This window comes from Chionomys nivalis, chromosome 1, assembly GCF_950005125.1.
Source record: "Chionomys nivalis chromosome 1, mChiNiv1.1, whole genome shotgun sequence".
Lineage (NCBI taxonomy): Eukaryota > Metazoa > Chordata > Mammalia > Rodentia > Cricetidae > Chionomys > Chionomys nivalis.
In genome coordinates this window covers 164227516-164243665 of record NC_080086.1, presented here as the reverse complement: position 1 = coordinate 164243665, position 16150 = coordinate 164227516, and the positions used below count along the sequence as shown (strand labels likewise).

At 46.2% G+C, this 16150-nt stretch overlaps 1 protein-coding gene across 7 annotated transcripts in view; it reads right to left on the bottom strand.

Moving 5' to 3' along the window:
• Positions 1-13993, bottom strand: part of Hipk2 (homeodomain interacting protein kinase 2) — a 200724-nt gene extending 186731 nt beyond the window's left edge. For 3 of the 7 annotated variants that reach the window (XM_057774855.1, XM_057774847.1, XM_057774873.1), the window contains exon 1: positions 13782-13991. In XM_057774855.1, the coding sequence (XP_057630838.1) occupies positions 13782-13800 (19 nt within the window). In that variant the 5' untranslated portion in view covers positions 13801-13991. Of the gene's footprint in view, positions 1-13781 lie in introns of all 7 variants that reach the window. The other 4 variants (XM_057774829.1, XM_057774820.1, XM_057774838.1 and 1 more) reach the window with 4 other exon arrangements.
• Positions 13994-16150: the final 2157 nt, after the last annotated feature.

Here is a 16150-nt window from a genome sequence, read left to right as displayed (position 1 = left end):
TAAATAGAAGGGATCACTTAAATCTTTATCCAGGTACTTTGATTTGTTTAGTTTGAAAGGGCTTTGAGGAAGAAGTTAATCTAGTGGTATATGTCTAAAATATGACATACATTCAAATCCCTTGACCTGGTAAACATAATTTGGACAACAGATCTTAAAATTCAGATAAACTTTAATGTTACAGAGAATTATTCTGAGGAATAATTCATGATGGCAAAGCCAGAAATAATCTTAACATTTGGGGAATGTTTACTCTGACAATATTAATGATATTTTCCTGTGATTTCATCTATAGATTCTAATCTTAGAAATTTCAGCCTTTCCAAGGATTTAATAAATGTCCACTTCTATTTCCTTCAAGCTCAAAACAAAACAAAACCAAACCCCAAATGATTATCCACCTTCACTCACTAAACACAAGCTGCACCAGGACAGACTTCTATCCATTTGGCACAATGCTGTCCACGAGGCCCCTCAAACACGGCGTGCTGATTGTGCATAGTTGACTTCAGTTGAATCTCATGTTTTAATCACATAAGACTTATAAGAATGTGTTGTAAAATGATGCAACTTGTCAATATGTACCATTCCATTTGTCTAACAGACTTTCCTCTCCCCATTTTGAGGCTCCTTCTCCATCATTTGTTAAACACTCTCAGGCAGCAGAGTCTGAAGTCTGGCTCACCTATTCTGTTCCACAGATAGAGATGTCCTATGGCCTGCTAGGGGCCAGCTGGGGCTGTATCTCAGTGGCAGATCATTTGCTGAAAATGTGGAAGGCCCTGGGTTTGATCCCAAGCAACATCCCCAAGCACATGCATACATGCATATGTGTGCACATGTGCATAACACACTTATAACGTGACAACATAAGCCTATAATCCCAGCACTTGGGAGGCTAAGGCAGAAGGACCTTGAGATCTAGGCCAGCCTTTGTTACACAGAGTTTGAGGCCAGTACATAGTTATAGGCTACATAGAGAGGTGTTCCAAACAAACAAAAAGTCATACTAAATGAAGTGAGTGGTATGATTTGTTTTTACACTGGGTTAACTATTTCCTTTCAGGCCTGAATTCTATGCCTGCCACCTTATCTTTCAAGGAAAGCAACATAAATCTTCATCTGCAATTTTAAAATACTCAGACTTTGGCTGAAACAAAAGTCATTTATATCTGGAGAAGAACCAACATATTCATAAATTCCACTTCATTATCTACAAGGGTAGGGAAGTCTCCACTACACAGCCACAACTTGATGATAAAAAGCATCAGTTGGCGAGGGATGCACCCACCCACTGTGACAGTGGAACTGATTTATTGGGAGCCCACCAAGGCCAGCTCGCCTGGGACTGAATAAGCATGGGTTGAAACTGGACTCTCTGAGCATGGCGGACAATGAAGGCTGATGAGAAGCCAAGGACAATGGCACTAGGTTTCGATCCTAATACATGAACTGGCTTTGTGAGAGCTTAGCCTGTTTAGATGCTCACCTTCCTGGACGTAGATAGAAGACCTTCGTCTTCCCGCAGGGCAGAGAATTTGGACTACTCTTCAGTATCAAGAGGGAGGGGGAATGGTGTGGGGGGTGGAGAAGAGGAGTGGGGATAGAGGGAGGGGAGTGGGGGGAGGGGGCAATATTTGGGAGGAGGGGAGGGAAATGGGAAACGGGGAGCAGGTGGAAATATTAATTAAAAAAGAATTTAAAAAAAGCATCAGGAGCCGGGCGATGGTGGCGCACGCCTTTAATCCCAGCACTCGGGAGGCAGAGGCAGGCGGATCTCTGTGAGTTCGAGACCAGCCTGGTCTGCAGAGCTAGTTCCAGGACAGGCTCCAAAGCCACAGAGAAACTCTGTCTCGAAAAAACCAAAAAAAAAAAAAAAGCATCAGTTGGCTCTAGACTGCTGGGGTTAACCCTGTCTTTCAGGGTGGCCTGCCTCGCCTTCCCGTGTTGTCTGTAAACCCTGAGGAAATGCCATGGGGAAACAGTAAAGTCTCACAATGCAACAGGCAACCTCACAGGCTTGGTAAGTCTTTTCAAAACTCATCTCCTTGCTCAAAGTAGGCTCATGGCATGGCTGCCCCATACCACACCCTCCTCCACACCAGCTACTCCACACTGCTTTACCATCACTACCTTGTCTGGCTTGGTGATGAAGAACATTTATGTTAGGGAGAGTAACAATCCAGCACCAATGGTCTCAGCTTAAGTTGTCTCTTTTTAAGAAGGATCCTAAGCCCTTGTTGTGTGTTGTCTGGGCCATTTTAACAGCCCTGTGAGAAGGAGGGCAGCCTGCATGTCAAGACAAGAGCAGGCTGGAGTCAGGTGTATACAGGTTTAAGCTCTGGCTCTACTATGACTGGTCAGAAGGCTTTGAATACATTATTAAATACTGCTAAGCTTCAATTTCCCCTTCCATAAATGGGAGAAAATAACAGAGCTCTTAAATGTTAGCTAATAATAATATGTTACTGTGTAAATGATAACTGCCCAGTCTGTTCCAGGGTCCCAGGGCCAAACTGCACCACTACAGACTAGCCGGCTGTGGAAGGCCCAGAGGAAGTAACTCCTGCACTTGCTGACCTGCCAGAGGAGATGGGAAGATTTGTGAGGGAACAGAGGCAGCCTCTGCACATTCCTGAGCTTCTCATGGCCTGCCAGTCATACTAATTTCAAGTCTCTCCCCCAGACATCTAAGAAAGGCTTCATCAAAATAGCTATCTGACTTTAAACGTACTGGCTCTTCATTAAGAATGCATTTCTCCAAAACAATAACTTTCCATGGGAAATGCAACTAGGGCCTACCACAGACTTCACAAATGAGAAACGCTAGGGGTTGGGTCACAGTTTTGGCAAGCCCTCTAGGTGACTGGTAGTCCTCCAAAATAGTGCCTCACATAGATACACTTTGCAGAGTTCCATGACATCCCTTAGAAAGCACAAACATGCCCAAGATGCAGAGAGTCAGAAAAATAAATAGGTAGGCAGAGGGGCCCTGTGGGTAGATAATAAGCAGTTAACGTGGAAAGGAGAGATGCTGTCAAGCATGAGCAGGAGGGGAGGCTCCAGGTGCCAGGGGCCAAAACTTATACAACAGAGTAGCTATCAGATTTCTAGGTCTTCCATGAAGCTTCACTGGTGGGAGGAACATGCTGACTATTGGAGCAACCCTAGCAACTCACAGGCCATGGGTCAGTTTTATGACTCCCGTGTTTTACAAAGCAACTGCAAGTATGAGATGGATAGAAGAAGGGAGGGGAGAGGATGACAACAGAATAGGAGGTGACACAATTAACAGCTGTCATTTGTGCAACAAGAAAATATTTCAAGTAGTCTTCATTTCTGAATTGTTTGAAACACAAGGTAAACTCCTACTAGCAAGGTAGGCCCCTACTTTTCCCCTTTCGGCAAGATTCAAAGAGCCTAGCCATGCCACACCGTGGCTGAGGAGGCCCTGGAGTCAAGGTGTGTGCCCATCCATAGGCTGAGCATCTGCTGTTTCCCATATCCCTAGGGCTTCAAGGCACCTGAAGATCGATCTCCAGCCTTTCCAGGGTCTGCGGGTGTGTATTCAAAGGCGCAACAGGCATCCTTGGGATACCCCAGGTCCCAAGAGGAGGTAGGATATTTGCAGCTTGGACTCACCAACCAGAAAGGCAGAATGGGGTCTTGTAATGAACTTGCCCTCGGATCCTGCTAATGTAAGCCTGTCCTTAGGTTGTGCTTTTATCAGTGTTAAAGTCTGTGTCCACAAGTCACTCAGCAGGACAGAAATTCCTCCAAGCCAGGTCAAAACCAACATCACTGTGAGTGTACTCACAGGTCCCATGTGCTGTTACTGAAAGCAGCGGCAAGTCTCAAGTTTGCGGCCATGTCAAAGTGCAAGAATGACTCAAAACTGAACCTTAGGAAGGCAAAATTGTTTTAAAAGTTGCTTAATGGCTTAAAAGTGCTTTGAGGTTCTGTGAAACTAATCATGATTGCACTAGGCCTTTGCCTGTGACTTTCTGCTTTTACTAAGAAGCTCATAGTGACAAGCTGCAAACTTGTTCAGGGAAACATAAGGGATGAGTTCCTAACAGAAAACTGAAAATTCTAGAGCTGAGGGCACTGTGGCCTTGCTCTCCTAGAGGAAAGAAAAACGCACCCTTTAGGTGCTGGCCTCTGTGTAATACTACAGGCTTTCAGGCAGCCCAGGAGGCCAGAAGTCAGCAGCTGCCCATAGGCTGTTGACAATAGGCTGTGGCTCTGGTGAATCCTAGGAACCTAGACACTGGGGCTATGCCTAGCAGTGCAGTCCAGTGAAGCTGTCCACACATTCTAGGCTGTTATGGGCTTCTCCACAACCCACCCCTACCTTGGCCTCCCTAGTAAGAGGCCTCTGCAACCTCTTCATTGATCTAGACACATGTCAGAGGTGGAACACTAACTCATGAAGGCCCTACCAGGTTGTACTATGGTCCAAGAAGGCCCTGTACAATGTAAGGAGCTACAAAAATAGAGATTCTTAAAGGAATAGAAAAAAAATGTTTTGTCCAAATCAGCTAGTCTCCTGATCTTAGATCCCTGCCAGAGATACAGGAGGGAAACAAAACAGAACAAAAACTTCCTGAACCACTGGGCCAGACACCACTGACAAATACTCTCTCTGAATGTACTCCTAGGCAACCCAGATACCCGGCCCAACTCCAGAGTATTCACGCCTCCTACCACAGTACCCAGCTCCCTGGCAAGCTCTCCCAAGTTCCCTCCCTCCTCCTATTACATCCAGGCCACTAAAAATTACCTGGTTCAAGTATCATTTTGATACCAGTCCCCTTCTGCACACCATAAAATGTCTCTTGAATTGGAACCCCTTTTAAACCTTTGACAACTGATCCAAAACACTTACTGTCCTCATCTGCTGGTCTATTTTGTGCTTACCACTCCAGCCAAGCAAAAATTACTTTGCAAATGAATCCCATTATACACTCTGCTCATTCACCTTGTTAAGCCAGCACAAGAGCTTTGGCTGTTTCTGTTGTCTTTATAAAGGACTACTTCATTTACCCAACTTCCCTTGAAATAGGCTGATCCACGAAATTGATCTACATAAATTAATTTTCTTCTCTACAGAAACTTAACCCTTTATGTGATCTTAAATCCTTTTCAGAATAAGTCATGGTATAACCAAATGAAACTTTATTTTGAGCATTTTCATTTCTGTAATACATTAGAAAGCCTCCCCATCTCAGTAAGCAGAATATAATGAATATCAATTAATCATTTCCTTACGGTGCAGGTCATACTTAATGAGTAACAGTAATCATTCCAGGGTGTGGCTGCAGATATAAGCGGTCCAGACTGAAGATGACCACATGCATGCATTCTTTTTTTTTTTTTTGGTTTTTCGAGACAGGGTTTCTCTGTGGTTTTTTTTTTTTTTTTTTTTTGGAGCCTGAACTCACAGAGATCCACTTGCCTCTGCCTCCCAAGTGCTGGGATTAAAGGCGTGCGCCACCACCGCCCGGCTACATGTATACCTTCTTATGTGCCCTTTCACTCAGACTTTCTGAAACTTCCTTCCCGCCTGAAGTCCCTGCTCTCTGTGTGGATCTTAATGACTGGATGCAGGTACACAGAATGTGGAGGGTAAACTCACTGTCTTTCTGCAGAATCCCAGGAATTTACAGTCTTGTTTTTGTCAGAGCACTGTAAGTTCTTTATGTGGGGTGGGGGTCTGAGGGAACCTTCCACAAAACAGTTTTCTGAATCTTTATCGTGTGATTTTTTTTTTTTACAGGCTGTAGGTACAAAGACCACAAAAAAAATGGACTTCTTTAATAGGATGATGCCAAAGTTCTACACAGAACTGGCATGATGGATTCTGACAAACCCTTGGAAAAATCACTTTATAATTGAAGAATAATTCACATATTGAATAGGAAATATTGGTATGGAGGGAAATGCCCAGTTTTCACAAATACGCCTTTTAAATCAAGATGTGATGTGTAACTGTACAGAAGTGCTTTCTTCATCCCACATTATGAAGCTTCACAGTGATTTCTCCCTGCAGATGGACAGAACCAGCAGGGGAGGGGATGCCCTTGTTCTATTATGTATTAGACGGCATTCTTTCTGTGACAGAGGATTTTATAATGTCTGCACATTAGCACACACAAAAGAGTCAATCTGTCTTAATTCTCCTTAAACATGGCACTTAATTGATCAGAATGTACTAGAGCAAAAGTAGTTTAGGCAAGACTTGTTAAACCAGAATACTACCTAAATCACTACAAATCTGTTTGGTATTATGTTCACAAATAAGTGAGACCACAAAATTAATTTTCAGTTGTGAAGGTTTGCTAATTTGTTTTGTTTTGGTGGTGATTTCCCTAACTTTTTTTTTTTTTTTTTTTTTTTTTTTTGGTTTTTCGAGACAGGGTTTCTCTGTAGCTTTGGTGCCTGTCCTGAAACTAGCTCTTGTAGACCAGGCTGGCCTCGAACTCACAGAGATCCACCTGCCTCTGCCTCCCGAGTGCTGGGATTAAAGGCGTGCGCCACCACTGCCCGGCTTCCCTAATTTTTTTTAAGAACAGAGTCATTCATCTGAAAATGACCCAGTGGCAATGACTGTCCATTATATCTGTGTCCTTTCTGCTGGCTCCAGACTGTCAAGAGGGAGGATACTCTGTAAGCTGGCCTTGTAACCACTCTCATAAACACCTGGCTCACTGACTGGTAAAACAGGTATGGCTTTCGCTGACTCAGAATCTATCAAGAATCTGACACACCGTCCTTTCTAACCTGGGTGAACTAATATTACACCGGAACATAAAGACACTGTGCGCTCTTTTCTTCAGTCAAGTGCAGTGCAAGTTATGATGCTTTATATGGTCTGCATTCTGTTCTCAATTCTGCAGCACGTAGTTGAGAAAGGCCCCAAGAGCTGGAAATAGGAGGACAGTCGACTAGAAGGTAGCAGCTTGGTAGTGGGTGAGGATGTCAGACAAGAGTATAAGAAATATTCAGGGGGTGGACGGGGAGGCATGGTGGCACATACCTTTAATTCCAGTGCTCTGGAAGCAAAGGCAAGTGGATCTCTGTGAGTTTCAAGCTAGTCTGGTCTACTTATTGAGTTCCAGGTCAAGCAGAGCTATATGGTGAGAGCCTATCTCAAAAAACTAAAAATAAAAAAAACTCAAGACCCAAGTGAGTACTAGCAAGTCATGAATCTTGGGCTGCTGTAAAGTATTGCTTAAATGACATTAAAAAGAACAGTCAATCCTAAGAGAGACATACATGGATCTAATCTACATGAGAATTGGAAAAAGACAAGATCTCCTGAGTAAATTGGGAGCATGGGGGCCATGGGAGAGGGTAGAAGGTGAGGGGAGGGAGGAAGGGGACGGAGAAAAATATAGAGCTTAATAAAAACAAATAAAAAAACAAATAAAAGACTTTGCTTTAAAAAAAAAAAACAGAACAGTCCATGCTTCGGATGTTTATAAAGTTCCTACCAGGGTTAAGGAATTGCACAACTACAACAGGGTGTACACACAAAGGTTCTGGCCCTCCAGGGGTACCCCAGGAAGTAAGAGCCCTAAAGTCCTAAAGTTCCTTTTCTTGTATTTTTCATACTAATAAGAATATTATTAAAGAATTGCCCTCAGATTTGATTAGCACTATTTTTCTTTTTTTTTTTTTTTTTTTTTTTTTTTTTTTTTTTTTTTTTTTTGGTTTTTCGAGACAAGGTTTCTCTGTTTTGGAGCCTGTCCTGGAACTAGCTCTTGTAGACCAGGCTGGTCTCGAACTCACAGAGATCCGCCTGCCTCTGCCTCCCGAGTGCTGGGATTAAAGGTGTGCGCCACCACCGCCCGGCCACTATTTTTCTTAATAGAGAGAAACTAGCGCGTTCACAACAGAGAAAGGAGATGTTTCAGAGACAGAAACAAGGTCTGTGGTGAAAAAGTAGAGTACAGTTGTTAACTTCAAGTATATGAAAGGTTTTAGAGAAAAAAGTAACAGAAAACAAGTTTGACTGAAAGTAGGTCCAGGGATCTCTGGACCATCAGATTCACGGAATATTAGAACTGATCAATGAAGGAGTTGCTAATGCTCTTTCCTAGATAACAGCTACCAGTGAGTGGAAGATTTCAAGTCAGGGCAAAGGTTTGCGTTCATTCTTAGCGATGCCTTCCCAGGAACACAGCTGCAGCCCCTCAGAATCTGTCTTAGGATCTGTGTGCATATTTGTAACGCAGCACAGAAGTGTTGCTATGGAAGAGGCAGTCTCTACCTGAAACGAGCTTCTGCTCGATGACAATGGACACTCTGGAAAGGTCACAGAGGAGAAGGGGGGGGGTCCTTTCCTCAGAGGTCATAAGGGGAATAGAAAAAAATGTCATCTAATACATGATCAGACAAGGTATATCCCCTACCCCTGACCCTGGAGATTCTGCTGAAGGCAGGGACACAACTATCATTTCTCAAAGGCTGTTGCTCCAGGGTCCTGTGTTCCCCAAGGTACAACCAGGCTTTTCCCAGAAAGCCTTGCTCCTGGGAAATGACTGCCGAAAGCTGCTGTGACTGACTCCTCCGTCTGTGTCCTGCCAGCGAGTGCCCACCACATGACTATCTGGAATACAAGTGAGCCCATGAAGCCAGGAAGGAATTCTCCAACAGCACATGGATGGGGCACAGCACGGTCTTCAACTCTAGATGTAGAAAACAAAAAATGCCCCAGCAGCATGTGCACGCGAGAACTGCATTTGTGTTGATGAGGATACACAATAAAAGTTAAATAACGAAAGAGAAAACAGCATTCTATGCAAAAGAGATATTAATGTTTAAGAAATTTCTAAGGAAATCTGTAATAAGAAGCTTTGAAATTCACACATAATTCTTTAAGTTCAACTAAAGAAAACAATTTCAAATAAAAGGGAAGTTGGGAGCCTTCCCTTTACACCGTAAGAAAACAAAAGTGTGTAAGAACCGACATACACAAAAGCAAACAAACAAGCAACCACTGCATCTGGGTCAGACACACTCCCCAGTGGGCCTGTACACCTTTAAATATTTTGACTTTCACTTCCTCTATTCCTGAACTCCTAGAGGTCAAAGGCCAGGTCTTTGTCATTTCTGCAAACACAGAACCTGCCACAAAGCCCCGGACACAGAGCCTCTGTAAATGTTTGCTCACTGAAAGCATGAAAGATGCACCCTGGTCTGCAGAATGAGGGAACAAACAGGGAGTTCAGCATGTAGAGAGTGTAGAAAGTACATGACCCAAATCACAGTCTAAGTCAGAATCACCATCACCAACCCCTATCATTCTCAGTTTCTTTTAAAGAAAAAATAAAGATCTTCCTGTACTCTGGGTTTTCAATTTTCTAGGTTTTTTCTCCCCTCCTTCAACAAGGTATTGTCACATGAAATGGAGCTATTATGAGCTTGGGCCTTTCAAGTTCACACTCTATTAGTGGTTACACAAAGTCTGCTAGTATTATTCTGAATCCAGCCTTTGACTGCAACCCCAAGCGGTTGAATAGTCATACTAAGGCTACCAGAAAGCACTAGCAAAGCATGCATTCAGAGAACAATAAAAAATGCACAAATGTCCTACCCTCTGATCAGCACTACTTTGTTCCGTGCAAACCTCAAAAGTAGATCCTTAAGACTGATCTCTATGCTGGGCGATGGTGGCGCACGCCTTTAATCCCAGCACTCAGGAGGCAGAGGCAGGAGGATCTCTGTGAGTTCGAGACCAGCCTGGTCTACAGAGCTAGTTCCAGGACAGGCTCCAAAGCCACAGAGAAACCCTGTCTCGAAAAACCAAAAAAAAAAAAAAAAAAAAAAAAAAAAAGACTGATCTCTATGCGAGAAAGGAAGAAAATAATGAAGGAGCATGAATTAAAAAATATGAAGAATATAAGCAGCTATAATTTACATAAAACCCCCAATTTTCTTTGGTAAGAAATTCATACCCTGGCATGTGGCTGAGTAGGAGCTCTCCTCTAAGAAGAACCAGTAAGCAACCATTGGGGACTCCTTACCCAGCCTGCTACCTTGTATAGTAGTGGGTCCTTGCTAAGGGAAAAGGTTCCCTTTCATTCTTAGGGATGCCTTCCCAGCAACACAGCTGAGCCCCTCAAAGTCTGTCTTAGGATCTGCGTGCACATTTGTAATATGGAAGAGGCATTCTCTACCTGAAACCAGCAGAAACTTGACAGGAATGGACAGTCTGGAAAGGTCACAGAGGAGAAAAAAAAAAAAAAAAAGGTTCTTTCTTCCATGGCATTGGGGAGTTTATTGTTGCTGCTTCCCAAAAGGAATAGTAGGAGGTTAATAACTGAAATTGAAATGTTGCTATTACTGATTTTCTAAACTATTTGTGGGTTACACTTTCCCTGGGGATGTCATGCCTCAAGATGTCAAGCAACTCAGAAGACAGGGGGATTTAACACATACTAAGAAAATGCCTATTCTAGGCTGGAACTCTACTAAATATCAGGTTCCTCACACAATCCAATAAAGGCTAAAAGTTCTGAAAAGTAAGATACCAAGGTCATAAGCCTGATCCAAACTCCAGCTTCTCTGATTTGAGTGTCCTGCCATCCTGTTCAGTATCAAGAATAAAGCTAATGAGTTTTGCTTCACTATTCAAATGTAGCAACAAGGAAAACAATAGCTATACTTACTACCTTTAAAAACAGAAAATGTAAACACAGGCCAAGATATTATAGTTGATACGTCATAAAATTCTTTTGAGGGAAGATGACTCAGTTTGGCGGCCCACCTGACGAGGGACGTCAGTGTTTACAAGCTGAATGTGAAAGGTTTGGTCTCCTCCATGCTCACCAACAAGCCACATCTCAGGTGAGTGCGACATAGTTAACTTGGAACCTAAGTCCCTCTAATTGGGATACAGACCCCTGTGGTTGACCTTTGCACTGCATACTGAAAAGGGCTTGGTAAGCAAGTTGATGGAGAAATATAATCACAAGGCAAATGTTTAACCTTCTAAAGAAAATAAACCCCCTTTTTTACAAGAAGTTTAACTTGATTAGTATCAAGCCACTGAAAACTGGCATGCTGCTTATAACCCTACTCTTTAAGAAAGTCCTAGAAGACTGACTACATTTCGCCACTTATTAATTTGTATTATCAAATATGCTTTGTTGCAAAAGCAGCATGCCTGTCTAAATTTCTACATTCCAGCCTTCACTCAGTATTCCGGTCACACTCCATTTGAGAAATTCCAGCTAAAAAGTCTCATGTGTCATTAGACTTCTGAGAAGAATCATGTGAACTATTAGGGGGCAAAAGCCCTCTTCTCGGAGAAGTCTGCAGGAGAAGTCTTGCTCGTTTAAGACACACACATGCATAAGCGCGCACGAGCACACACACGCACGCGCGCACACACACACACACGACACTCACACATGCACAGTCCCTGGGTTTGGTTGAGATATGATTTAAAAAAAAATCAGGTTCATTGAATCCACGGATTGTCACTGCGGGTCAAGGGGGAGGTCAATGTAGTCTTGGACACACACACTGTGAGTGAATGCAGGTCCCCAAAGCACAGTCCTTGACTGTGGAGGTCATTTATCTGTCTCGCAGCAGGCCTAACAGTCCCCCACAAAAAGAGCAGGCCTGAGCTTTGGGCTGAGCGATTCCGGGCTGTAGAGGAGTAGTGCTGAGCAAGACCAGGAAAAGAGTGATGAAGACCTACAAAGATGCTCCAGAGAAGAAAAGCTACCAACAAAACAGCAGTTAAGAGAACCCACAGACAAGATTCAAGAAAACCCAGGGTTGGAAGGGGTGGCAAATAGAGGAGGGTTGGGAAATAAAACTACAAACTGAGACCCCCGAGATCCACAGTAGCACCTTACACACCTGTAATTCTTCATCTGACATAACCACTAAAATAACAAAGTCATAGGACCAACCATACTAGGGCTTGCATCGCCCCCCCCCCGGGGGGGGTAACCTGCATTCCTCATGGATTCCAAATTAAATTAACATGATAAATGCAGTCCCTAAGGTGGATTTGTACAAAGTTGACAGAATACACTCCAACCACCTAACCAGCCCCTGGAAGAAGAAAAGCAGCCCTCTATCACAGTTTCGAATCCAATGCCAAGTTCCTTCTAAAATGCTCACCCCGAGTGTCCAGCAGAGGGAGTCTCAAGGAGGTACTTAATAAAGAAAAAACTGTTTCATTTTAGCACTCCAGACAGTGGGAGCTTTGACTGCAGCCCCCTCCCCTAGAACAGACGAACAATGAATGGCCGACATGGGCTCTCCTACCGTACCCATTGGCATGCTCCTATTCTATGTGGTGGAGTGAACAGAAATTTTGTTTTGTTTTGTGGAACGGTTAAATGGACCTTGTGTTCTTCAGAATCAAAGAGGAAAGCCCCTGGAATAACATTTCTCTGTTGCTTTCTAAACAGCCCCTTTGTTTCTAAGAGACTCTGGAAAAAAATATTTACAGTCCATAGGTTATTTACAGCCTCATTATTCAGAGTCGGGCTGGTAACTTTATTCCGTGCAGAAACCTAATTCATTTGGAGCCCTGGAACTAATAACAGATTTTCTTTTCAGATAAGTTTTTTTTTTTTTAAATCAGCCTCTCCTAACAGAGATAAAACTATTAATGAGATCCCAGTTTCACTCGGCCCCACAGTTCCCCGGGTTTATAGGATTACAATCTCCCCTCGCCCCTCCTCTTGGTTCCTGGCAAACCCGTTTCCCTCTCATTTGCGATTTCATCCACCGAATATCTGAACAAAACCGAAAGAAAGCCAGATGGACCCACGCTAAAAAGTATGTAAAAGGCTGCTATTTCAATGATTTCACGAGAGAAACATTTTCACGATGAAATAACTGAAAATTCAGGCACACTTTGGTTGAAAAAGCCCCCGTACTACAAGCACACAAAAACACATAGAAGTGTAAAAACTTAGTTGATTCGGGTTTGATTTTTCTCGCTGCAAGCTGACGGACCTGACTGAAGAGAACCGAAAGAGTGTGCGAGGCAGCTGTATCGCCTTACCTTTTCTTTCTTATGAAGACAGTCAAACGGGGGGAAAAATCAGCCAACGCCAGGTGAAGGTGCACAGCACACAGATCCACCCAGGCCGAGCAGAAAACCTTCTTTCGCCCCCCTCGCCCCTCAAGCCAAACTACATTCTCCCTGCCACACGCTAATTGCGGGGAGATTTTGAGCCTATTTCATTGTTCTGCCTGGGTCTGAAATGGACTTTTCATCTCTACCCTCTCTCACCGCTTGGCCCCTCACAATCGGATTCCACAGCCGCCGCCGCCACCACCACCACCCCCCCTTAAAAAATCGGAGGCTCGGAAAGAATAAAGGAGTGTGGGGTGGGAGTGGAGATGTTTGGAAAAGGGAGCAGAGAGGACGGACAAGTAGGAAGGAGATCATTTAAAGGTACTGGGGGAGGATCGCATCACCTTCATTTATCACAAATAAACAGAAAGCAGTCACGGATACGTCTTTTCCCACACGCCGCCCCCATTTCTTTTCTTTGGGCAGCAGCCCACCCGGCACACACCCCCCAGGCGCCTTCTCTGCCCTGGAAATAAGATCCTGCTCCAGGCCGGCTCCGGTCCCGTCTGGGCCCGGGATGGGGGCACCGGGGAGGGTCACGAGCCCCCGCGGCCAGGGCCCGGGGCTGCGGCCGGGGGCTGCCGAGCAAGGGGCCGCAGGCAGAACAAAGCTGCGGGGGCCGCGGCCGGCCGAGCAAGCAGGGGATCGCGGGCCGGACGCTCCTTACCTTCGTACACGGGGGCCATCGGGGCCGGGGTGTCCGCGGTTCATGGCAACGGAGAAGGGAACGCGGCGCGCGAGCTCGGCCCCCTCAGCCTCAGTGGGAATCTGCCATCTTGAGCCTGTGTCTCCGCTCTCGGCTCAGCCCAGGCCGCCAGCGCCCGCATCACCGCCTCACTTGGCCGGCGCCGGGGGAGGGGGCCGGGCGGGCGCGTCGCCGCCACCGCCGCCGCCGTGGCCGCGGCCCGGGCCCTGCGCGGGGGGCTCGGCCGGCCCGGGGCGGCTAAGGCGCCGAGGCCGAGGGCCGGGCGGGTCCGCGAGGGCGGGAGCCGGGGCGGGCTGCGGCGGCCAGGGCCCGGGCCGGAGCTCAGCTCCGCATGGCTGTGAGGCGGGGGCGCCGGCAAAAGTTGCCCGTGAGGAGCAGGGGGAGGGGGCGGGGGCGGGGCGGCGCGGCCGGGCGCGAGCGGGCAGGCGGGCAAGCGCGAGCGAACGAGCCGGGAAGAGCCCCAGGGAGTCCGCGCGCAATCGAGCGCCGATGGCACGGATGCGAGGCGGGGAAGGCCGAGCCGAAGGACGGAGCCGGGCGTCGGCGGGGGCCGAGCTCGGCCCGAGGGGAGCCGAGCGGCCGTGCAAGCCGGGCCCGGCGAGAGCGCGGTGCGCTGGCCCGAAGCCGCCGACCGGTGCTCCGCGGTGGAGGCGGCCACAACTTTGTGTGCGTGCTTGGGAGTGCGCGCGTGGAATGTGCGCGCGCCGGCCGGGCCGGGGAGCGCGATCCGCTGCCGCCGACGGCGGTCCCGGGGCCGGGGAAAGTGTCTTGGCCCCGGCGCGTGCGGGCTCCGTGCTCGCCGACACGCGAGGGGAATGAATGGAGAGAGTGGGCGCGTAGTCCTCTCCGGAGGATGCCCGGGGAGCTCCCTGAACGCCCGGGTAAAGGCAGCGTCAGGATGAACGGCTGACCCCAGCAGTTCCGAGAGCCCTCTCCTCCATCATCCGGGTGGGAAGGTCCCACCTAGCGGTTCCAGGGTTTTCCTCCTCTCTACTGCGCTCCGATCCGAGCGAAACGTTCTTTAAACTCTTCCAGCCTGGAGTCCTGCCCTGGTTTGCCTCTCCAGCTCGCTCCTGAATGTCTGCACAGGACGCCCTGCCATTGCCTCCAACTTACGAAAACTTGTTGAGTCCTGACACATGAATATATTATAAAACAAATTTAGTGGGTAGCAACATGCTTTTGAAAATCCAACAAATTATTATCAGAATCCAACAAAAAATTAGTAGTGCTAATTGCCCTTAAAAAAGACCAACTGTTGTCTCATAAACCCTTTGTTTTCACGTATAAATACTGGACACCTGATGTAATTTCTATTATTTCCTACCTGTGGATCATAGGTCAAAACAGTTTAAAAGCTATCATGAGGGTGGGGGTGTAAAACGACGGCCTCTAACTCTATACCACTTTTAAAAAACAAGCCCATTATTTCATTTGTTTAAAGCCATTATTTTCTCACTGTTTATCCATCCCGCCCCTGTACCCCGTGCTCATCATCTTCCCCGAATAAAAGACAAGCTAGCTCCTGCACACATTTAGCTTGTTTTGTTACTGGAAAATAATTTTCTTTTCATCTTGGGATGGTCCTTGATGGCCATCTTCTCTGCCTCAGTATTTAAACCCTGCATAAACTAGTGCTTCCTTTAGCCTAATGTCATTTACATTTGGAGACTCATAAACTGCCATTGGTAAGGGGACCCTCAGAGATCATCTGGGCCTACCATGTAGGTGGAGAAAAGAAACCCACAATAGTAAAGGAAAGTGTCCAGTGACACAAATTATCAAGCCTTAACCTAAGATCACTAGGCCCCATGCTGATCTTTCTTCACAACCCCATTCATCCCTTTCTGTCTCCTTAATCCTTAACTGGTCTCTCTAGCTTTGTCCATGGATGCTTGTTCCTAAGCACTGCTGCCTTCTCATAGTGCACGGTTCTGGCCACTCCATGCTCCTGCTTCCATCCTATAAAGTCTCAACCTCGTGTGGTGCTAAGTTTCTTAGCTCCTTGGCTTTTAGTCAAGACAGGCAGGTTCCAACTTACCTCTCCTAGGACATGATTTCAGCAAATCGTGGCCTCTCCCGCCAGACTGGTTTGCCTGTGGTCCTCTGCCAGCCTTGCTCATCTATGCCTTTGCCCAAAATTTCACTTTCCCACCAGGGGTGCCTTTTCTCTTTCATTTCTACCTGTGGGTTGGCTCGTTCCCGTCAAAAAACAACCCAAATAGCACGTGAAAAAGACAAGCCTGAGTTCAAATCTCAGTTCTTCCATTTGGCAGGTGTGTGAACTTGGTCTCATTGTCTGACCTCACCAAACCTTGGTTTCTACATCT